This window comes from Prionailurus bengalensis, chromosome D4 (assembly GCF_016509475.1).
Source record: "Prionailurus bengalensis isolate Pbe53 chromosome D4, Fcat_Pben_1.1_paternal_pri, whole genome shotgun sequence".
In the NCBI taxonomy this organism is placed as follows: Eukaryota; Metazoa; Chordata; class Mammalia; order Carnivora; family Felidae; genus Prionailurus; species Prionailurus bengalensis.
This window is the reverse complement of record NC_057359.1, coordinates 14,218,026-14,243,484: the sequence shown is the minus strand read 5'-3', so window position 1 is coordinate 14,243,484 and position 25,459 is coordinate 14,218,026. Positions and strand designations below refer to the sequence as shown.

Here is a 25,459-nt window from a genome sequence, read left to right as displayed (position 1 = left end):
GGGGTGGACAAGGATGAATCCACTTTATAAAGCAGGAATAAACTATGATACATATATTATTGGTAAAGTAATTAAGAAATATAACTCACCATTTTTTAGGCTTTGACAATGGTTTATATTTGCTGTATTTTACACGCCATTCAAGAACTTCTTTACAGCGCTGACAAACTCCATCATGAAGCTTTGCATTAATTTTCTTAAAAACAAACAGAAAAACAAATTAAAAATTTCACTTGTGAGCCAGCATTGCAAACCCATGAAAAAGGCACATGAGAAATTTAAGTTTTTTTTAAAATAGTAACCTATGGAGCGCCTGGGTGGCTCAGTCAGGTAAGCCTCCAACTTCAGCTCAGGTCATGATTTCGAAGTCCATGAGTTCGAGCCCTAACTTGGGCTCTGTGTTGACAGCTCAGAGCCTGGAGCCTGCGTGGGATTCTGTGTCTCCCTCCCTCTGTGCCCCTCCCCTGCTCACTCTCTGCTTCTCTCTCAAAAATAAATATACATTAATAAATGAATCAATTAGTTAATAATAAAATAGTAACCTAAATTTAATCGGTGTAATATTTTAAGATACAATATGTGTATATTTTTTTACACTATGTATTTTTACATGCATTACTCAAGTTGGTTCTTTTACAAAGGCAAAGATTCTTAATGAGGTGGAGCTCAGAATTAACCTTTTGGCAGGAGTATATGTTTTTAGATTTATTTATTTTGAGAGAGAGAGAGCGCAGGGGAGGGGCTGAGAGAGAAGGAGAGAGAGAGAGAATACCAAGCAGACTCCGCAATGTCAGGACAGAGTCTGATGCAGGGTTTGAACCCATGAACTGCGAGATCAATGACCTGAGCCAAAATCAAGACTTGGCAGCTTAACTGACTAAGCCACCCAGGCACCCCGGCAGGACTATTTTACAAAGTCTTCCCCATTGATTCTGATGTGTGCAAGTGTGTGTGTGTGTGTGTGTGTGTGTGTGTGTGTGTGTTGAATGTTTATTTATTTACTTTTCAGAGAGAGACAGAAAGAATGCAAGCAAGGGGCAGAAAGAGAGGGAGACATAGAATCTGAAGCAGGTTCTGTGCTGATGGCGGGGCTCAAACTCACAAACCGTGAGACCATGACCTGAGCTGTAGCCAGATGCTGAACCAATGGAGCTACCCAGGCTCCCTCTGATGTGTACAAATGTTAAAACTCAAATTTGTACAGACAGGATATGTGCATTTTACTGCGTGTAGGTTATATTCAATAAAAATATAATAATAAAAACCTAATTCATATTTTAAGCCTACTGTTTCCAACAATTCGAACTTTACCACTGAGAAACAAGAAAATACGCTGAGAAATTATAGTCCCAAATTGTCAACCTGGAGGCGTGTGAGCAGAGACCAGGATACCTGAGAAAGGAGTGTCAGGGAGAAGCAGCTTAAAGCAAAAGCGTACTTAGTCTTCAACTGTAATTCTGTATTCTCACAGAAAGAAAAAATGTTTTAGAAAACTGATTTCTAATCTGATTCCTTCAGAATAGAAAATAAATGTGTGCTGGGAATATCTGTGGCGGGAAAAGGGCTTTATGAGGGGGAAAACCCCATTTTTATTAGGGTTTTCTTCTCAAAATGTGTTGGGAAATTAGGAGGATGAAAAAAATTTTAATGTGTCATGTGTTCTCCCCACTAGTTTTATATTTTATAATATATTCGTGTGATTCAGGACCTAGACTCTATATTCTCACTAAGTCCTCTGAGAATTCTCTATCTTACTTTGGCTCTGCAGGGCTGGTCTCTGCCTATTGTTGAAACAATGAGAAGAGGTCATTTTATCTTTTCTTTGCTTCCTTTGTTTCCTTTTTTAATTTCTCAAGAGGAGACAGAAAAGCATCACAAAAGATGCAGAGTCTTTGGGAGGTTATCTGATGCTGAGTCTTTAAGTTCTACATAAGAAGGTAAAATAATTTGACACAACATTTACTCAAAGAGAAAATATTTCAAGGGTATGTTCAAAAATCATAAATTAAGCTGTGAATACGTTTTGTTTGATTTTACTTCTGTGGTGAAAAACATATTCTGTTACTTATGAATTGTGTGTTGGGTATTCCTTTCTCCCCAACCTAGATGTAGACTCCCTGGAAAAACAAATTCTGGGGGCACCTGGTGGCTCGGTCAGTTGAGCGTCTGACTTCGGCTCAGGTCATGATCTCTCAGCTCGTGGGTTCGAGCCCTGCGTCGGGCTCTGTGCTGACAGCTCGGAGCCTGGAGCCTGCTTCAGATTCTGTGTCTCCCTCTCTCTCTGCCTCTAACACACTCGCATTCTGTCTCTCTCAAAAATAAATAAACATTAAAAAAAAATTAAGAAGAAAAAGAAAAACAAATTCTACATGAGGCTGTATTCTTCGCTTATTGTGGTCTGTTACCTGTTGCCAAAAAGAAGAAAATCTGTGTCCAATACTAAACTCTTCTTATCAAACTCGATACTTAGCTGTCCCACATAAGGCTTGCTAAGGAATACCCAGAACTAAAGTTTACATCTCATCATTTGCTCTCACTGCCCTCTGGTGCCTGGAATTTCTTACTAAAAGCATTACTTATGGCGGGGGGGGGGGGGGGGGGGGGGGGGGGCCGCCGGCACCTGGGTGGCTCAGTTGGTAAGCAACCAACTTCGGCTCAGGTCATGATCTCATGGTTTGTGAGTTCAAGCCCCGCATCAGGCTCTGTGCTGACAGCCTGGAGCCTGGAGCCTGCTTCAGATTCTGTGTCTCCCTCTCTGAACATCCCCTGCTCTCTCTCTCTCTTTCTCGTTCTCTCTCTCTCTCAAAAATAAACACTAAAAAAGTTTTTTTAAAGCATTACTTGTATTTGCCCAACTCTAAGAGTCATGGGAACAAGCTAATGACTTGAATTATGACTATAATATGAATGTGACAGGAGCTTTCTAACTAGAATATTCTTAGAATGCAAAACATTTTGTTATTGCAATTTTATTATATATAACACACTCTGCTTGTTAATCAGGGAGCATTATTTAGTTTCTTGTTTGTTTCTGTATCCAATTTCTGACCAGTTCATCTTGATTTACAAAGCTGCACATAGCTGGGCAACTGGTTTCTTCAGGGTGGATCGGACAGTAGAACAAAACAGGTCTTTGTGGAAACCTGTCCTGTGAGGGATGTGTGAAGCAGTGTAAATGGAGATGTGGTAGAGAGTTCACATGACTAACAGGCACTACTACAAAATTAAACTTGATTTTCACGTGTTAAGAAATGAATGAGAGTAAGAATACAAATGAATGGTACTTTCACTTAAAAATAGTTGCAAAAAGAGAGAAAATTACGTAGTTCTGTTTTACCATATTTTGGCAAACCAGAAAAAGTAAAATCCAGAGATGTGAGCAATGAAAGCTAATCCTAGTTCTAGGAACCATTCTGCCTGGAGCAAAGATGGCGATCTTACCTTACTCACACCTATGTTTACAACTAACCCTGTTTTGGCAATTAATTTTAGCATATCCCTCCTGGTAGAAATCATAGGTTATTAAGGTTCAGATTTATGCATGCCCAAATATAAAATCAAAACTTAGTTTTGTAAGTATAAAATCCTTTAAAGATCATTTTGTTTAACAAGCTACTTTCCAGATCTTTGAAGGAAGAAAACTTCATGAGATTCCACTGAACTTAGGTGGAACTTAGCTAAAGAAGAAAACCTTGTTTATCAACCTTTTTTTTTTTTTTTAGTCAGAATAAATTTAAGGTGTATCAAAAGATACTAGTAAATGTTATTCCTGCAGTAAACATTCTATTGTCAGACAATGCATCTTTTGTAATATAATACAGCAATCTCAAGAAGAAATTAGATGAGGACATTACCACCCAAGAGGCAAACTGCAAATATAATATCTGTATCAACATGGTAATACTGAAAAATATTGTATAAAATATAAAGTGCCATTTAATTGAAGGAAGATACTATTATGGGAGAAAGGAACTTGAATACCACTCAAGAATAAATAACTAATAACTTTCATTAGGATTTTTTTGTACATCATATTTCTTTAAGAAATGCTAAAGGTAGGGGTGCCTGGGTGGCTCAGTCCATTAAGGGTCCAGCTTTGGCTCAGGTCATGATGTTATGGCTCATGGGTTTGGGCCCTGCGTCGGGCTCTGTACTGACGGCTCAGAGCCTGGAGCCTGCTTCAGATTCTGTCTCCCTCTCTCTGCCCCTCCCTTGCTCACGTGCTCTCTCTGTCTCTCTCCCTCATAAATAAATAAACATTAAAAAAATGTTTTTTAGTGTTAAAAAAAAAAGAAATGCTAAAGGTAAACAATGGTATATTTTTCTTCCCTTCATTAATTAAAAAAAAAAGAATTAAAAAACTATTTAAAAAAAATTTTTTTTTGTTTTTGTTTTTTTTAATTTATTTTTGAGACAGAGAGAGACAGAGCATGAGCAGGGGAGGGGCAGAGAGAGGGAGAGACAGAATCTGAAGCGGGCTCCAGGCTCTGAGCTGTCAGCACAGAGTCCGATGCGGGGCTCGAAGTCACGAAGAGGAGAGATCATGACCTGAGCTGAAGTCAGACACTCAACCGACTGAGCCACCCAGACACCCCAAAATCTAAATTATTAAAAAGAATAACAATTCTAACTGCTGCTGAAAATCCATTTCCATGAAATGGCCTTGTTCTTCCCCGGCATTACCCTGTCCTCCAAAATAAGGTTGTGGTGCTAATATAGTTACAACAGTATTACTCCAGAAAACAGGATTTTTATATCCTATTTATATTTAAAAGTATATATTTTTAAAATTTTCTATTAATACCCCTTAGACAGGATTAATAATCTCTAGATTTGGGAGCAAGAACTTATATGACTAATAATACTAACATAAAAATGTGTCTTTTAGGTTGTGACTTTCAAATCAAAAAACTGTTTTAAATCCTTTTAATAAATACGGCCAGAACATTGTTGGGCATACAGTATCTTCAAAATAAACACAACCAAAAGTAGGTGAGGGAATCAAATTACAGGGAAAGTGAGGGTAGACAGAGAAGATGATGAAGCCGGTCAAGAGCACAGCTAGGAAATGCACCATGAGTGATGGACCACAAGTGAGATCCAAGGTTTCTTAGCCAGAGCTTTCTAGCAGCCAGTAAAACATGAGCTCCACTCCCCTACCTGCTTCAATGTCTGTAACATGCCAAAAATCCAATTTCTCGGAGGAAGCACAACTATTCTTGCTACCGAAACCCAAAGTCTGATCTTTCCCAAAAAGGAACTCATAGGAATAAGCCACGGTCTCAAAAACACCCTTACAAGATAAAGCGGTTCACAGAGCTGTTTTCTACCAGGGTTCTCAAAGTAGTCTGGTGTTACGTAACGTCAAACACAGTGAGGTAAAAGTTATTCTCAGGAGTACAGACGCCTGATATCAATAGGATCTATAGGGAGGCACTGCATATAATAAGGCCATCATAAATAGTATTTCTCTTAAATGAGTTCTAAAAACATTCACCTTTATTATGAAAAATTTCAAACATGCAGAAAATTTAAAATAGTAATGCATAGCCACATACACATTATCTAGAGACAATTATTAACATTTTTAACCTGTTTTTGTGTGTATACTCTTTAAGTTGCAGACACCATGACCCTTTACCTCTTGACCATGATATATCCTAGAATACTTTCTCCTAATTAACCACACTGCTGTTACACTTCAGAAAAAATGAAAAAAAAACTCTCCAATGTCGTTGAGTATAGCCAGTCTACCTTGAAATTTCCTCACCTGCCCCCTGCTACCTAAATCAGTATTCAAGTACTGTTTCGCTGTTATCTCTCTTTTGTTCTAGAAGGATGTCCGTCTTTTATCCTCTTTTGCACTGATGTTTTTCAAAATTCCAGGCAAGCAAATTTGTCTGATTCTGGATTTATCTGATTCTTTATTCATGATGTAATTTAACTCATTGTTCTTTCTACCATATTTCCATAAAATGTAAGTTAGGTTTAAAGGCCTGGTTAGATCCAGGTTTAACAATTTTTTGATAATGCTGCTTCTGCACAATTCATATTCCTCCCACCAGGAGACACAAAATATCCAGTTCTCATGGAGTCAGGGATATGAAATTGGACTTGGATAAGATGGTGACTGTCCTGAGCACTTCAAATTATAAAGATTAGTAACAATCTACGTGGTCATATCAATATACTGTTCCACAATAACATTTCATTTCATGGTTTTAGCACCCACTCAAGACCCTTTACCTTGGGACACCTGGGTGACTCAGTCCACACTGCCAGCATGGAGCCTGCTTAGAGTTCTTCTTCCCCTTTCTCTACCCCTTTACTGCTAAAGCTCACGTTCTCTCTCTCTTAAAATAAATAAACTTTAAAAAAAATTTAAAAAGACCTTTTGCCTGAATCAATAATTTTGTTTATTTAGTAACCTCTATACTTACTTGTTTATTTAGTAAGTTATTTAATCAATTAATTAATTAATTAATTTACTTATTTAGTGAGAAAGTAAACAAACAAGTAAGCTCTATGCCTAATGGGGGGCTTGAACTCACAACCCTAAGATCAGGGGTCACATGCTCTACTGACTGAGACAGACAGGTGCCACTGAATCAGTCACTGTAAATGCTAATTCTATCATTCTTTGTATACTCATTAAACATTTTTTTTAATTTTTTATTTTTAAAAGTTTTTTTGTTAAGTTTATTTATTTTTAGAGCGAGAAAGCACAAATCGAGGAGGGGCAGAGAGAGAGGGAGACAGAGAATCCCAAGCAGGCTCTGTGTCATCAATGTAGAGCCCAACGGGGCTCGAACCCATAAACCATGAGATCATGACCTGAGCGGAAGTCAGAGGCTTAGCCAGAGTGCCCCTTCATTAAGTTTGTTAAAAAGGTTGCCAGCTGGGCACCTGGCTGGCTCAGTTGGAAGAAAATGTGACTCTAGATTTCAGGGTCATGAATTTGAGCTCCACTTTGGGTGTAGGGAATACAAACATAAATAAACTTTAAAAAATAATTTAAAAAATAAAAATAAAAAGGTTAGCAGCAGAAGTCAGCTAACCTAACTCACCTAACCTAGGTCAATTCTTCATTTTTTTCTTTTACAGATCTTACTTTTTGTGTCAAATCTAAGAAGTCATTGAAGAATCATGAAGTTTTTCACCTGTATTTTCTACCAGAAGTTCAATAATTTTAGCTTTTAAATTAAGTCTATGATCCATTTTGAATTAATTTTTGTATGTGATGCAAAGCATTGGTAGAGTTTCATTTTAAATTAAATATGTATGTCCAAGTTCCAGCACCACTGATTTGCATTTTTACCTTTGTCAAAAATTAAGTATGTGTGCATCCATTTCTGGACTCAATATTCTATCACAGTAATCTATGTTTATCCTCTTTCCCCAGTACACCATGTCTTGATTGCTTTAGGGTCTTGAAATCAATACTGTGCATCCTCCAACTTTGTTCTTTTTCAAAATTGTTTTGGCTATTCTAGTCCACTTGCTTTTCCATATACATTTTGGAATCAGTTTGTTGATTTAAACAAAAAAGCTTGCTATGACTGTGATCAGGATTACACTGAAACTATGAATACATTGGGGGAGAATTGACATTTTTACAACATTGAATCTTCCAATCCATGAATACTGTGTTCCTGAGATAAACCCCACTTATCTGTGACATGTTGTATTTTTATTTATTGGTGAATACAATATGCTAATATTTTGTTGAAAACTTAAAAATTGTCTAAGTTCAGTGAGAGATTCTGGTCCATAGTTGTTTCAGGTTTTTCTTGGTGTCTAACTCAGTTTCTAGAGAATTCATGTGCAGAGTATAAAAAGTTAAAATGGTAGTAAAAATTTTATATCTTGGAAGAATACTAGAATATTAAAAATCTTGTGGAGTCAGTGCAAAGCCATATTTTAAATGTTTAAAAGCACACTTACATATTTAAAAGTGTTTTTGTCACAAACCTAGGAAAAAGAATTATCCTAACTATAATGGAACTCAAATTTCTTACAGTTATAACTAGCCATTGGTTTGCTCATATTTACCAGAACACGTTTGGAATAAACTTTTTAAGTGGATAAATATGAAATGGGGCAGGGAGGGAAGATGACAGAGCTCAAACTTTATTTTTTTAATTGGTTTTTAATGTTTTATTTATATTTGAGAGAGAGACAGAGCATGAGTGGGGAAGGGGCAGAGAGAGGGAGACACAGAATCCAAAGCAGGTTCCAGGCTGTAGCTGTGTCAGCACAGAGCCCGACACGGGGCTCAAACCCACGAACCATGAGATCATGACCTGAGCCAAGGTCGTATGCCCAACCGACTGAGCCACCCAGGAGCCCCAAGAGCTCAAACTTTAGATAGAAATCCCTTTTGTATTCTGTCCAGTAGTCTGTAAACTTTGTTCATCTCCTTACTGCTTAGTTTTGCAACTACAGTGATTATTTCCCCTCAATACTTTTCCGCACTATGTATTAACAATGGTACACTATACTATACCGTTTTCTTATGATAAGAATTACTTTTGTAGATGAAAAATAACTTTACTGATCAAGTCCCAAGACAACGTGCATTTACATCTAAATATTCATATTAGAAAACATTATAATACGGATAAAGAGAAAAAGACAAGTCTCAACATTCAGAGATTCTATACTTTCCAGCATTTCAAGTATATTTACAAAAATTTGTGTTTTTTTCTGTCCATGTTGTTTTATAACTTGTCATTATTTTTTTTCATATTAATATAGACTTTGGAAGCTTCTTTTTATTGGCTGCATCACATTCTCTTGGAGTTAAGTATCACTTAACTTACCCTATTTCCTATTATTTGACAATTTGGTTGTTTACAATTCCTGACTGAATATATATTTAATGTTTATTTTTATTTATTTGTTTTGAGAGAGAGAGAAAGCAAGAGAGAGACCGTGAGCACACTCGCATGAACAGGGCAGTCACAGAGAATGAGGGAGAGAAGGAATCCCAAGCAGGCTCTACACTGTCAGCATATAGCCCAATCTGCTATGTTAACTGCCTCAGATGCTTAACCGACTGAGCCACCAGGTGCCCCTATATATATTTTTTTAAGTAAGCTCTAAGCCCAAGTTGGGGCTCAAATTCATGACCCCAAGTTCAAAAGTCGCATGTTCTACTGACTGAGCCAACCAGGTACCCCTGAATGAATGAATACGCACACACATACACACACACACACACACACACACACACACACACACACGTGTGTGTGTGTGTGTGTGTGTGTGTGTATGTATGTGTGTGTGTGTGTGTGTGTATGTATATACATATATATATTCGTATATATATTAATGTATTACATTATAAATGTCAGGAAACTTCTAATGAACTTGCAAATTCTCATCACATTATATTTACACATAACAAGTTCTAGTCCCATTTTAATAAGAGGGTAAAACTAACAGGAATTTTCTCAGAGGTAAAAACCTGCAGTAAAGAAGAATTATCCCTTTTTTCTTTATATATTTTTTATCTTTTATTTAACTGTTTAAGAGAGAGAATACAAGCAGGTAGGGGCAGAGACAGAGAGAGAGAGAGTGAGAGAGAATCTTAAGCAGGCTCCACCCCCAGTGTAGAGCCCAACGTGGTGCTCAATCTCACGACTGTGAGATCATGACCTGAGGCGAAATAAGAGTCGGCTTATTACATTAATATAATAATATACTAAAAAATATTTTTAAATTTTTATTTTAGGTAGTCTCCACACCCCAGTGGGGCTTGAACTCACAACCACGAGATCAAGAGTCACATGATCCACTGACTGAGCCAGAGAAGTGCCCCTAATTATCCCTTTCTTGAATCAAGTATATAATTACATGGATATTATTAGGAAGCAAATGTCTGTAAAATTGTCTACAAAAATTTGCTTTTTTTTTAAATCCAGGTAAAGATTTTTAAAAGCAAACATTGCCATTTTCCTTTTTCAAAAGGTAATTAAAAAACACTCTTGCTACAATCAACTTAATATCACATTGAGACCATCACTACTATATCATCCAGGATATCAATACTGAGTTCTACTCACTTCACACTTTCAAACCTACAAAATCTCTTTTTAACGTGATAAAGAACAGTCTGAATGTCCATTAGTCTCAGAAATACCTTATTTGGATTAAGTTACGTAGTCTTACTATTTTTGTGTATTATTTCACAAAATGAGCTGGTCATGTAAATAGCCTAGAAATACTTTTGAAGTGAGTTCTGATGGTGAAATTGGTTTTATTGTCATTTAAGGAAAACTGTAAAACCAAAGTTACTATAGGCTTACTTCTTTTTAGGAAATCATTGGCTCAATATAGCTCATTACAGATTAGCTACCAACATTTACAACAATCTGTCACAAAAAAATCAGGCCACGTCTCCTTTAAGCAAAATAGTACCCTAGAGTTCTAAAATACTTAGGCGGGTGCTTGCGTGGCTCAGTCAGTTGACCGTCTGAATCTTGATTTTGGCTCAGGTTGTGATCCCAGGATGATGGGATCAGGCCTGGTGGCAGGCTCCACGCTGAGTGTGGAGACCACTTGGGATTCTCTCTTCCTCTGCCCCTCTTCCCCGCTCATGCTCTCTCTCTTGCTCTCTATCTCTAAAATATAAATAAATAAGTAAATAAATAAATAAATAAATACTTGGTATACGCACATATGTCAAACACATGAATATTTGAGCTACCAATGGTTAATTGTTTACCATATAAAACTCTAATTAAAAGATACCAAAAGCATAGGGGTGCCTAAAGCATAGACTTCTGGCTCAGCCAGAAGAGTGTCTGGCTCTTGATCTTGGGGTCGTGAGTTCGAGCCTTACGCTGGGTGTAGAGATTACTAAAAAAAAGGAAACCAAAACAAAACAAAACAAAAAATACCTAAGGCATGAAATGAGGTCTATTTCTACTACAAGCTAAAATAATTTTCTTCCCCAAAGTCTACTCCATCTTCCATTCACTCTGTGTTAATCCTAAATCCTTAAAGCACCAATACCAAACTGAAAGAAGTGAAAATATACACAAGAAATATTCAAACTGTTCCTCTTACTCAATATACTTACAACATAAGTTTTTATAGTGAAGAAATAATATCTGATTCCCTCTCCCACTTTTTTTGTTACTGCTGGAATCTTTAACAAATGACATCTGTGAAAATAAACAATTGCATTTTCATCCAAAGACTGAATATAAAATGAGTCCTGATCATCCCAAACAGAGGACTATTATCTCAGTAAGTGGGTAGAGCTATTGTAGGTTACAATTATACAGAGGGCCTATGTACAAACTACCTACTGATTTCTTTCAGCAGCCAAGCAAACTACCCAGATTTTCACTGACAAACTTAATCCTAACACTTAAGTGGAATCACACCTGCCTACACGCAGAAACGTGCTGGTGCAATATCTTCTGGTAGCAGAGAAGCCTATTAAAAAACACATTTCTTCCCAAAGTATATTTATTCATTTACTCTAAGAAAAAATTAAAATAAGGTAGTGCTATGCATTTTTACAAGCAAATATTTCTAAAAGGTACTAACAACCAAAACAATGCATTGATAAACTGATCACATCTTTAAAAAAATTTTTTTAACGTTTATTTATTTTTGAGAGAGAGAGAGAGAGAGAGAGAGAGAGAGACAGAGCGTGAGCAGGGGAGGGGCAGAGAGAGAGGGAGATACAGAATCCAAAGCAGGCTCCAGGTTCTGAGCTGTCAGCACAGAGCCTGACACAGGGCTCGAACTCAAGAGCTGTGAGATCATGACCTGAGCCAAAGTCGGATGCTTAACTGACTGAGACACCCAGGTGCCCCTAAACTGATCACATCTTTAAAAGGTGTGGTCAGTTGGATCAAAGAGCACTCTGGTATGAAGATTTTTAATTCTCTCCATTTTGTTCTAAATGGCACAATTTAGGAGGATATGTTATGAATGTTAAAAAAAAAAAAAAGATTTTTATGGAAGGACCCACAATGCAATGCTAAAAACAAACGATAAGCAGAACATTAGAAGGAATAAACTCCTGACAAGAGAAATTTTACCTTACAATTAAAACATGGGCACTTAGTATTTTAAGATAATGGGCCGCCAATTATCTTTGAGCCATTTTCATTATTAAGTATGGGGCATTTTTAGTAAATAAATAACCCAAGAACACCTTCTCTAAATAGAAAATAAATAGCTTTACTATTGGAGCAGTTCTGTGGGAAGTAAGCCTTTTCTTCCTCAAACTTTTGCCATACATGATCAAAATGTCAATGGTTTTATCTAAGAATAATTTTTGTATTTCCTGAAAAAAGACCTCACAAAGTAGAACTGAAGCCCCAACTCCATTTGCTCCTTCTCAAGATCCTTTGCTAAAGCTTGTTCCTCTGCTTACCCCTTAAAAGTATCCATTCCCTAATATTTATTTAGTCATCCATTCACTCACTCACTTACTCATTCTCTGTCTCTGTCTCTTGAACCTAAGTGCCTGTTGAGCATTCCTTTCTTTTCACATTATGTATTTACTCTTGGTCAACAGAACCTGTAACCCCAGCCTCAACCATGAACTCAATGAAGATTGTATGCAAAACCAATACCCAGTCCTACAGTCTCTCCGGAGGTCTCGCTCTCTCTGACTGCACGCACAATATTCACTTTCCTCCTCGTGGAAATCCTTGAAATATCTCAAATTCATGGACTAAATAAATAGCAATCCCTATCTTAGCAATAAAATCTGTTTCTCCTTTGTCCCAAACATTATCGTTAGAAAGTCTTCTTGTAGACTCAGATTAAAAAAAAAATCTCAGGTCACCTTTGACCTTTGACTTCTCCCTCTCCTTTTACCAAAATGCCAATACTGACAAAATTAGTTTTCCCACCATGTCCCCAACTGTGTCTTCTATTCTACATCCCCCTACTTCCTCATATCAGATCCTCATTTCCGATCTGAAGTAGCATCCCAAATGGAAGATGGACTAGGGAGAAGATAGAGAATGGGAGACCAAGCCACCAACAGTTACGTTTTAATGGACATCCCTCCATAACTCTCCGCTAGTCAGAAACCTACACTCTTTAAAGGCATTCCTAAGGCTGATATTCGGAACTCTCCACAATTTGATCCCTACTTTCCTTTCTGGTCCTACCTCCTCATTTTCCTCCCTGTCTACCTAAGCACTCCCCAGTAAACAAATCTGGCGGGACAGAAACTGCACTGTGCCTCCTCCTGTCTTTGCTCTGCCTGCACTCTACCTCCTTTTCCTCAGTACTGGTGGGCTGAAGTTTCATTCTTTATTCAAATTCCCGTTCTGCTTTCCAAGCAGTCATCCAGTCATCCGAGATCCACTGTAGTATCTCCCACCTCATTCAGTTCTGAAGATGTACACAACACCTACAATGGCCAGGCAATATTAGATACTAGATGGTATCTAATGTGATACAGGTTTAAAAAAGAGCGAGTTAAGGACCTTGCCCTGGAGCAAGTAAGCAGGCAAATGGAAAGACAGCTTTAGCACTGTGAAAATTATGACAACAGATAGACAGATAGACCAAAAATGTTCTGGGATCATCCTATGCCTAACAACGTCCAGTATATGAGGAAGACCTCGTGAAAGCATGAGAAAGCTTATGGCCCTTCTGGAAAATGGCAAGCAGTCAGAACAGCTGAACAGGAAAGTGTGAAGAGAATGAGAGAAATGAGCTAAACTATCAGAGAAATTATTTACCAAGCTAAAGAATTTTGACTCTTATGCAGGGAAGGGACCTGATTGGATAAGATCCTAACGTATAACTTAAAGACAAGACTAGAGGGAAATACGGAGATTAGTACGGAAGTTGCTACAGTCATCCAGAATTATATAATAAAACACTAAATTTGGTTGTGGTAGTGGGGATGAGAGAGATGGGCACAGGCATGGGAGGTAATAAAGACATAGAAATGATCTGGATTCAGCGTAGAGAACAAATGACTACAACAGAGTTAGAGCAAAGGCAAGACTCCAGGGAAGAGGGACTTTTAAATCAGTTCTCAAACTCTTGGGTACATAAGACTCAACTAGAAAGCATATTAAAAATCAGACTTCTAGGGATGCCTGGCTGGCTCAGCCGGAAGAGTATTTGTCTCTGGATCTCAAGGTTGTGAGTTTGAGTCCCATGTTGGGTGTAGAGATTACAAAAATGAATAGATATAAACAAACAAATAAATAAAATAAAAATCAGATCTCCAGGCCCCACTCTCTGAGACTGTGATTTTTTTAACTTGGGAGCTTCTGTGGCACAGATCATGCTTTGAGAACCCATGATGGAAGGATGGGTGAATGCTCTGGTACAAGAAAGAGCCCAGACAGAGTGGGCTTCTGAAATAAAACCCCTCCCACATTCCCAGTGTAGACTTAAATGTGTAAACAGAGAGAGTCTGATCCTTGGAAAGCTAGTCACACGGACTAAAGTATGGGGGAAGGTAATTAGCAGAATAGTCTCAGGTGTGGTTTGAGGCCTAAAGAATGATGACTCGTGGGGGTGCCTGGGTGGCTCAGTCAGTTAAGCATACGACTCTTGAACTCGGTTCAGATCATGATCCCACAGTTCTTGAGTTCAAGGCCCACGCTGACAGAATGGAGCCTGCTTGGAATTCTCTCTCTCCTTCCCCTTCCCCTGCTCATGCTCACTCTTGCTCACTCTCTCTCTCAAAAGAAATAAACTTAAAAAAAAATAAGAATGAACCTGGACTCAACCCAAGAACTACTGATTGAGAATTTCTGGCAAATGGGATTCTGCATTTTACATAAGCTTTCCAGATGATCCTTAAGCATGCCAAAGTTTAAGAAGCATTGCCGGAGGCAGCTGAAGCAAGTAGACATTTCTAGGGAAAAAAAGTATATTCCCTACCTCACCTCTGCTACTGAAAGTGCTACTCCAAGGGAGGTGATATACTTTTCCTTAGAAAGTTGTAATTGTTATGGTTGACACATGATGATGATCATGAGAAATGACACTTATGCAGTGTCTTCAGCTTAAAACTCAGTATTTACAGTTAAGTATATCATTTCCTCACAACTATGTCGGGGGATAAATAGTATTATTCCTACTTTACAGACGAAGAAACAAGTCCAGGCAGGTTTAATCATCTACCTACAATTGCACATCTACAAAATAATACCATGGGGCTCAAGACCAAGTCCTCTGACTCCAAATACCATGTTCTGCCCTATTATTCTATATTGCCTCTCTTTTAGAAACTAAATCTTAGTTTGACTCCTAGTTTCACTGTTGAGAGCATCACTTCTTTGAGAATTTACACTTTGATTTCCAACCAAGTGAATGAAAGAAATATTTGAAACATACAGTGTTACAACTAGACTACTTGTATTACAGAATAATGCAGCAAATATCTGAAAGAGTCTCCAGAATGACCTCAAAACTGACAGAAAAAGCTATGTTGGAGACATAAATCAGGAATCCAGAAAAGCTCCAGGACACTTTGGTGGCTCAGTCAGTTGACTGTCCCACTCTTGATTTCAGCTCAGGTCGTGATTTCATGGTTCGTGAGATCAAGCCCTGTTTTTGGGCTCTGTGCTAACAGCATAGAGCCTGCTTGGGTTTCTCTCTCTCTGTCCCTCTCTCGCTCTCTCTCCTTGCTCTCCCTGAAAATAAAAATTAACATTTTTTTAAAAAAGGAATCCAGGGGGCGCCTGGGTGGCGCAGTCGGTTAAGCGTCCGACTTCAGCCAGGTCACGATCTCGCGGTCTGGGAGTTTGAGCCCTGCGTCGGGCTCTGGGCTGATGGCTCAGAGCCTGGAGCCTGTTTCCGATTCTGTGTCTCCCTCTCTCTCTGCCCCTCCCCCGTTCATGCTCTGTCTCTCTCTGTCCCAAAAATAAATAAACGTTGAAAAAAAAAAAAGGAATCCAGAAAAGCTATTATTTAAGAAGCATTTCCAAAATTTTATATCAAAAGACATCACCTCAAAACATATTTTTATCCTCAATTCTCACTCATCTGTGTAAAGTTCCTTAATTCAGACATGGTCACACTGATACAGCACTATGCAGAAATCATCTGTTTTCCACCCTGATTTCCTCATGGTCTATACAAATAAATAGAATTTATATCAGTAGTTTCTGACCTTTATTCCTATTCCAGGAATTTAAGCCAAATCTAAACATGATGAAAACTGGGAAATTATTTCTTTATTCTTTCCTATTTTTTTTCCAGTTTTATTGAGAAATAATTGACATACACCTGTGTGTGAGTGTAAGGCATAGGGCATGGTGGTTATATATATACATATATATATATATATATTCTGAAGTAATTACAATAGGCTCTGTTACCATCCATCTTCTCACTTAGATACAATAAACAGAAGAAAGAGGGGGGAAATCACCCCTGTTTTAACCCTGTCTTAGTCATAGAATCAAATGGCAGAACAAATCTCAATTAACAAGGGAATCTAGAATTAGAGACATCTAGGAAATCGTGTAATTTGTGGATCAGTGATTCTCAACCTTCCTTTCTGCCTCTACTGTTCACATCCCCCGGTTACCTGCATCACCAAATACAGGAAAAATCTTAATTAACAAGAGTTAAGAGTATTGGGGGGAAGGACAGGGAAGAAAGATCCCGATACATTCCCTCCCAACACAAGATGTCTCTATCAGAATTAAAGGAGATAAAGTGTGTTTCTATCTTCTCAGGAGATCTTCTACACTTCTCACTTAACTCTATGCTTAGCTGTTTACAGTTCCTAGTCACTATTCTTTCACTTACTCAAGTCTTTGAATGATTTCACATGCAAGGGATATGTCTGCACTTTGTTCAGGTATCTGGACAAAAGCATACTTAGGGAAGAGTTATTTGTTTATGTGGTTTATTACAAAACAAGTATTTTTGGTGTTCACTATAAAAATAAGGCCAAACTAAGTTTTACACAGAAGACTGCTATCATAAATCTATAAATCGCATGTCTAATCCTTTATAAAGATTCTCTCTGCTGCTATTCTTAGAACATTCCTGTGGCTAGGGCAGGCATAATTATCTTCATTTTGCAGATGAGAAACCTGAGGCTCAGAGAATTAAAAGATTTGCTTGAGGTCACACAATTAATCAGAAGCAGCAGAGACAGAACCCATAAAAAGATGCCTTTTAGTTTAGAGCATTCTACTAAAGTTACAAGTAGAAAGTGTTCTCCTACAACTTTCAAGGTATTCTACATATTAAAAGAAAAACAAATTTGCAGAAAAACAAAAATGCAGTACATTTCAATTTGTACTCTGTTTTGACTCAAATTCTAACATTGGTACATTGTTTTGCAAATATGACCAAACCTGCTGGCTTATTTGTAAGGTAACCTTGAAGTATTATAAATCATTTGTTTAAAACAAAATGAAATTCCAAAGCTAAAAAAAAAAAAAAAACTCATTTAGGAAAGAAAATATTATCTTTGCTAAGCAATGTTCTAAAAGAGGAGGATTTACTTTTCTACCCTGCTCCTCGGAGATTTTCGAGGCACTGAGACCTAAACAATAAGGGTAACTAAGTGGTGAGCCACAAGGACTAACTATGTACGACTGGAATGCAAAAAGCCTATTCAAGCAGCAATTGCGCAGTGTCATGTGGCAACACACGTTTTTATAAGCACTCATTAAAAGTTAGTCACAATTTAAGATCTTGTCCAACCGGTATGGTATGCCCCAAGTTAGTGATCTTAAATGAGACAAAAATGACTGATCATTGTTTAATGTGTATTAAACAAAAAAGAAGGATGGTATTCATTTCCTCTTCATAGCATATTTTGAAATTTTATGGATTTAACTCTTTGAAGCATAATAACTGGTAATGTCCACAAACCAAACGATTTTATCTTTTAAAATAAATCAACATTGTAAAGTCACTTACTCGGGGGCAGATCTACAAGGACAATTACTATATTGAAGCTGGTTAGTTCACTTCTTCAAAGATAGCCCCCTTGTCCTGGTCATACAACATGTCGTAAGAATAACCTATATATATGCTGATAACTGATTCAGGAGCCAAGTCACTTACGGAAAATATCAGGTTTGTGCCGTGATTCATTCTGTTTAGAGCTCAATAGTCACATATGACTTACCTAACTTGAGTTGGGAACATTTTCTCATTCTTAAAGGGAAAACAAAGATGGTTTTGATGACAAGAATATAGAAAACTAAGGGATAAAATTAAGATATATTCTGAATGAAGGATGCAAATCACCCATAACAAAATACTACTACATTTTATTTCTACAGATTTTTAAAAATCTGAATCTGTCCTATAATCCTTCTCATTTTAGTCTCCTATCATCCCTGTGTGTAAGCAGGAAGGTGGTATTGTTAGCCTAATTTGTAGCATTGATATCACTTACCTATGATCACAGACAGAGTGACTCAGTAAAGTCTGAAGAATACTCGTGTTGTCCTGACTCCAAGCTTAGGACTTCTTCCAACATGTCAAAGTATAAAATGTGTCATGGATTAGAATTAAATACAGCATGCATTCTGATTATCTCTCCACTGTCTGTAGAAACAATCCAAAAAAGTGTGTGCTAGTATGTACTCGGCACTATGCCAGGCATCTCAAGGATTCAGGAGATTTATGATGTACAGTCCCTTCTACACAGCGCTTACAGTGTAGTTGAAGAGACGAAAATAATGGGCATGAAGTAAAGATGGAGAGTAAGCAGTATTTGTGAGAGTTAAAATGGTGTTTAAAATAAGATTAACTGGCTGGCATCTTCCAACTGAGTTTCGAAAGACTTGGATTGAGGGGGAGTCACTACAGATCCAGTGCTCATTGGTAGACTTGCAGATTTCAAAACACTATCCTTTCATTTAGCCCCAACCCAATGAGACAAAGTGGGGAGTCATTTCTAATACTCTACTATTTCTACTACTTATGGCAAATATGCAAAAGTGTCACAGAACGGGTATTGCATTTTATGTTTTCAAAGGCCGTTGTTTATCTTAAGCAAGTCCTCAAGAGGTATCAGATAAAAAAAAAAAAACCAATGGGTCATATCAAAGTCTAAAGTGTTACACAGGCTAACTTAAAGCAACAGCAACCCATCTTCCTTCCTTGTACTTCCATCACTCATGTATTAAAACCAGAAGTGGGGGGACACCTGGGTGGCTCAGTCGGTTAAACATCCGACTCTTGGTTTTGGGCCAGGTCATTATCTCATGGTTCATGAGTTCGAGCCCCACATCAGGCTCTGAGCTGACAGTGTGAAGCCTGCTTAGGATTCTTTCTCTCTCCCTCTTTCTCTGCCCCTCCCCTCCTCTCTCTCTCAAAAATAAGTAAATAAACTTAAAAAAACAAAAACAGAAGTGGGCTTCAGTCACTAGCAGAAGCAGGAGAGAATATGTGCAGGTATGCACACTGTGTTTCAGCCTTTCCTGAAATGTGACTCGATAATGGAACACCTAGAGAATAAGGTGTTCAAATAACTGCTTCTACGGAGAGGAGAAATCCCACGTTTTTTGAGATTTTATTTTTAAAGTAATCTCTACACCCTACGTGGGGCTCAAATTCACAACCCCTAAACATCAAGAGCTGCATGCTCCACCAACTGAACCAGCCAGGTGCCCCCAAATCCCACATTTTTAATACTAGATTGTATGAACAAATAATAGGCACTTAGAGTTTACAACTTGGATGTTGACACTGATTTTCCTTCTCTGGCTTTTCTACCACCTCAAATAAGACAAGATCTTCAGCTTGCTTTTATTCTTAATTCCCAGGTTTGGTTGAAATCGGCAACAATGGTATAGATTTTGTCTTCCAGAAAAATTACCTCCCTTATTACGTGATTCACAAATATAACAACAGCATTAACTTTTACCACCATCCCATCAATGGTTATTTAAGGTTAACTCAGTTTTATTAGGTTCTTAGTTCACTACTATTTCTTCTACTACATATCTTCTTGTATTCTGGAATACATCCTTAGGTATATACTATGTTTTTGACAAGCTTTTGGTTTGGATGATTCTTTGATCCTGGCAACTAAGTCACAGCTTAACTCTATAAAGAACTCTAAATTTAATATACTTCCCTTACAACCCTTTGTAGATCTTGTCCTATTTTTTTTACAAGTAGCAGATAAGAAGTTGATGCCTACAAAATTATAGTTGTTTTATGGGTAACCTCTTTTTTTTCCCCTCTCTAGAAGCTGGAAGGCATTTCTTTATGTTGTGGAGTTCAAAACTTTCACCAAGATATGTATAGAACCCTTCTATCTGAAGGCTTATGATTTTCTTCAAGTTTGGAAAATTTGTGGGGGGTTTTTCCTTTACTTTTTATCATTGCTTCCTCACCCTCATTGTCTTCTGGATTTCCTTTGGAAACATAGAGGCTTTCCTACCTCCATCCTCCATATCTTAAATTTCATTTCATAATTTTTATCACTTTGGTCTTTCAGATGAGGCTGATCAAGCACTGGTTTGATCTCCCAAATCACAACTTAGTCTTTATTCCTGCCACACCGCAGTTTAGCCATCCCCTTAAGAAGTTTATATGTCTGAAACCACAGTTGCAGTTTTTAAGAAATGTCACAGGCAAGAATCTTCTACTTTTCTTTAACAGCAGTCTTTGTTTTATGGATTTTGAAAGCTTTTTGAATGATTAACGATGGGTAACAATTATACTTTTTAGTTTTTTTTAATCTTTACTTTTGAAAGAGATTGCAAGTGGGGGAGGGGCAGAGAGAGAGGGAGACACAGAATCAGAAGCAGGCCCCAGGCTCTGAGCTGTCAGCACAGAGCCCAATGTGGGTCTTGAACTCACAGACCGTGAGATCATGACCTGAGCCAAAGTCAGAACAATTACACTTTTAAAAGTTCTCTTCTGTGTCATATATTACCTCTGTTAACTAGGTACAGAAAATAGGGTTTCTAGTTATGCATCACATAGTTTTGGTTTTCCTAACAGATTTGTGCTTCTTAGTAGTAGTCTGCTCATATGAATAAATGCAGACATAGATCTGTACTGTATAATATGATAGCCCCTAACCAAACATGGCTATTTTGGTTGAATTAAAAATAAAATTTGGTTCCTTATTTGTACTGTCCGCATTTCAAATAGTCAATAGGTACATGTGGCTAGTGGCTACCATACTGGATAGCACTAATATAGCACACTTCCACCATCATAGAAAGTTCTTTCGGACAGTGCTCATATAGAATATGGGATGGGTTACTAAAGCAGAATTCAGAATCGCTGTTGCTCTGGAAGTGAATTCAGATATCCACTATATAATCTCTGGCTCGGGGTAATAGAGTGAAAATGAACATCTTGATAGCTTTTGCTCTAGTAAGCACAAGAAGTTTACTGCTTCCAAGTACAGAGGTTCCTTGTTACACTCTGGGACCAAAAATGATGAGGAATATTGCTCTGCTTGGTCTTTCATGGCATCTCCTCATTTTAGAGAGTTGTTCTTCTGACTTTATCTGGAGAGCAAGTGTTAGAGAAAGCCACTTGATACAAAGGATTGGCACAGATCTTATTAATTCTGATGATGGCATTATTCTAGAGTTTTACTGGAAAAATGCTGACTTCTATCTGTATTGTGTTACAGATTAATAAATTGTGTGCCTGCATCAGTCTAACCCTATCTACTTTACATTTTAATTTTCTTTAGTGTTCTTTAGTGTTCTTTTCTGTTTTTTCCATTTTCTAATATTGTAGTTTTATTGTCTTCTGTCATTCCACTGAAATTTAGCAAATTGGGAAGATAAATGCATGTTTTGAGTCATTCTGAATTAGGGCCTTAGTAAAATGTAACTGATTTTTCTTACTGGGTAACAAAAAGACCTTAATAAAGGTGGCCCAGAGAATCACTAAGATTAGAATTAACCACCACAACAAACCAGAGAGTTTTTTTATTTAAGTACACTAGGAAGTAGCTGACTTTAGAAATATCATATGAGGGTCAAAGGAGAGCCCATGGTTCAAAGATAGAGTTTAAAGGAAAGCAACAGCATCACATATGGTAAAAGTGACCATAATATTCTTTTACATGTATAGAAAATAGATGACAACTTATCCCACAGGACTATTCTAACTTTATTAAAAACTAAATCTAGGGATACCTGGGTGGCTCAGTTGGTTAAGCAACCAACTTCAGTTCAGGTCATGATCTCGTGGTCTGTGGGTTCGAGCCCCACATCAGGCTCTGCGCTGACAGCTCAGAGCCTGGAGCCTGCTTCTAATTCTGTGTCTCCCTCTCTCTCTGCCCCTTCCCCACTCATGCTCTGTCTCTCTCCATCTCTCAAAAATGAACACACACTAAAAAAAAAAAAACTAGATCTAGCATTACACCTTATAAACATTCAAATTTACGAGAAATATGATATCATATTACTATAGTGTCTTGTGATAAAGGTTAATGATGGTACACAGAACATTCAGATATACAAGTATAAACCATGATGTCAAATATATTACTCAAATTGATGACTTCAGTGACATGAGTAATTTCAAAACAAACAAATCAGCCACCTGGTAAGAGAGGGCTGAGCATTTAATAATATATAAATCTTCACAGAATAACAAAGCATTTAAAATAATCACCAGCTTAGCTTGGTATTTCATACCCATGATGTTGTAAATAGTGAACACCACCAAATGACCTGCAAAACCAGACCTGATTAATATAAAGGAGCAATAGAATTCTACTGCTGATACACCATCACTGAAAATTATTACACATTTATAGTTCCATCACTTATAAGAGATACTTCCTTGTAGAGGCGCCTGGGTGGCTCAGTCGGTTGAGCGTCCGACTTTGGCTCAGGTCATGAACTCGCGGTTCATGAGTTCGAGCCCCGCGTCAGGCTCTGTGCTGACAGCTCTGGAGCCTGCTTCTGATTCTGTGTCTCCCTCTCTCACTACCCCTCCCCCCCCTTCAAATATAAGTAAAGATTAAAAAATTTTTAAAAATTAAAAAAAAAAAGAAATACTTCCTTGTTAACAACATACAACTCAGACAAAACAAAAACAAAAAAGAAAGTCTATCGTACAATTTAGTTTCAAAAGACAATGTGAATAATTAACTTTAGAATGTAAACCCAACTATTCCAACTAGAAATGAACTTGACAAAATATCCAAGAAAATGACTACCACGAAGTTCTAAAAATGTCATTCAACCTCATGAATAAACAGATAAATTGGAAGAGACTTAGGACTGAGGCTGAAATAATCAGCCCCAAAGCTATGGGAAAGTTCAAATTTACTACTGATATTTTTAAAAGTCAAATATCCAACAGGGGCCAAATTAATCACGGTTGGAAAATCAAATCACACCAATTTCTTTCAGCCCAAAAAAGTATTACATGAGGTTGTATTGCAGATTTAAAGAGCTGAGATGATCCATCAGGATGCTCTTCTACATCCACTACTACTATCTCTGAAAAGAGAGGATGGTCGTCAGGTACCTCCAGCTTTCTCTCCCTTGCTTCCAAAAGCTGGGACGTCAAGGTTGTTTTAAAATATTTCATATGCATCAAGACAATGGTTAAATTTGAGAAATAGGAGAGCCTGGGTGGCTCAGTCAGTTAAGCATCCAACTTTCATGACTTCACAGCGCATGCATTTCAGCTCCACATCGGGCTGTGTGCCGACAGCTCAGAGCCTGGAACCTGCTTTGGATTCTGTGTCTCCCTCTCTCTGCCCCTCCCCTGCTCATGCTCTGTCTCTCTCTCAAAAATAAATAAACATTAAAAAAAAAATTCAGGAGGAGAGTGGTAGTGACTAAGAGAGGTGAATAGCATTCTCTTGATCTGTGTATTGGTTACATGACTGTGTTCACTTTGTGAAACTTCACTGAACTCTCTGTTATAATTTTTGCACTTTTCTGTACATTTGTATGTTATACTTTACCAAGTTTATTAAGTGAAAATGCTCCATATTAGCCTTTTTCCACTTTTTAAAGTAGTTACTAGTGTAGAATTCCTGAATGAAGGATTCATATCCCACTCACCTTTTTGTTGGTGTTTGGTACATATTAGGGGTTTAATAAAGACAGGTGACAACACGGATCAGTAATCAATTGTACAACGTCAACAAGAATAACTTGATTTCCATTCTCTCAACCCACATCACAGAATGGCTGCTACAGGACCATGAGTAGTTCAAAATGCTGAAGTCCCTGTCCTCTGAGACAGATTTTGTACACACGTGTGACAGAAAGGGAAAGAAGCCAAGCATGTATGCTAATAACCAGTATGACACACACCCTATGTGTGGTGAGGGCCATAAATGCCTAGGGAAGGAGGGAGACATTCCAGTGGGACTAACCAGGAAAGGAATAACTGAAGGAACAGCATGTGAGCACGATAAACATCGCTTAGTAAGATGAAGGACTGGACGAGCGTTTACAGAATGCTTAACGCTGTGTGCCAGGCACCATGTGAGCGTTCCCACAAACCTTACTCAACCCTCACAGTACGGCTAAGCCCACTAACATCCTGATACACTGAAAACTTTGTCCAAGGCCACACCATCAGTAAACGGCAGAGAATTTGACTTAAACTTGTGACTCCAAGATCAGTGTCTTTCTTCTACACCATGCTGCCGCTGTCCTGAACAAGAGCTTGATAACTTTGGCTAAAAATCCAAAAGGTCACACATGAAATCTGACAAAAACTGACAAGGAATTTTTTTTCCTACCCAATGTATTCACTTCAAAAAATGTTTTCATGTTTGTTTGTTTGTTTGTTTGTTTACAGACAGCATGGGAGGGGTAGGGAGAGAATCCCAAGCAGGCTCTGCACTGTCAGCACAGAGCCAGACATGAGGCTCGATCTCACAAAGCACGAGATCACAACCTGAGTCAAAATCAACAGTCGGATGCTTAACTGACTGAGCTATCCAGGCCCCCAAAATATTTTTACTCTTCGAAGTTACCTGACCAACACCAAATCAAAACAGACCACATTCACTTATAAGAATGATGGTCTAAATTGACAGCACTGAAATTTTAATTCACAGCCTGAGATCAATCCATTCAGCTCTTCTCTTTGGTAAAAAGATTTTAGCCAACCAGTTTTCTAGCCAGAGAGTTTATTACCTAAGAGTCACTTTCATTCTTAGGTTTTTGCCACCACATAGTAAGTATAAACACCTATTTATAACCTTACTTTAGAAAAAGACTCACAGACTCACAGCCTCTTCTTGCCCTTCTCTCTTCATTTTAAGATGATCTGTACATATTCACTCCAACATTACTGAGGAGTCTTCAATGTGTCAGGAACTCTTCCCTCAAAAATGAATAAAAGAGGGGCCCCTGGGTGGCTCAGTTGGTTGAGCGACCGACTTCAGCTCAGGTCATGATCTCACAGTTTGTGAGTTTGAGCCCCACGTCAGGCTCTGTGCTTGTGCTGACAGCTGGGAGCCTGGAGCCTGCTTCAGATTCTGTGTCTCCCTCTCTCTCTGCCCCTCCCCCAC

At 37.9% G+C, this 25,459-nt stretch overlaps 1 protein-coding gene across 1 annotated transcript in view; it reads right to left on the bottom strand.

Moving 5' to 3' along the window:
- The window catches only part of CD4H9orf85 (chromosome D4 C9orf85 homolog), a 71,292-nt gene that overhangs the window by 33,528 nt on the left and 12,305 nt on the right, over positions 1–25,459 (bottom strand). Inside the window, exon 2 of the mRNA XM_043565821.1 lies at positions 90–196. Within this exon, the coding sequence (XP_043421756.1) occupies positions 90–196 (107 nt within the window). The remainder of the gene's footprint in view (positions 1–89; positions 197–25,459) is intronic.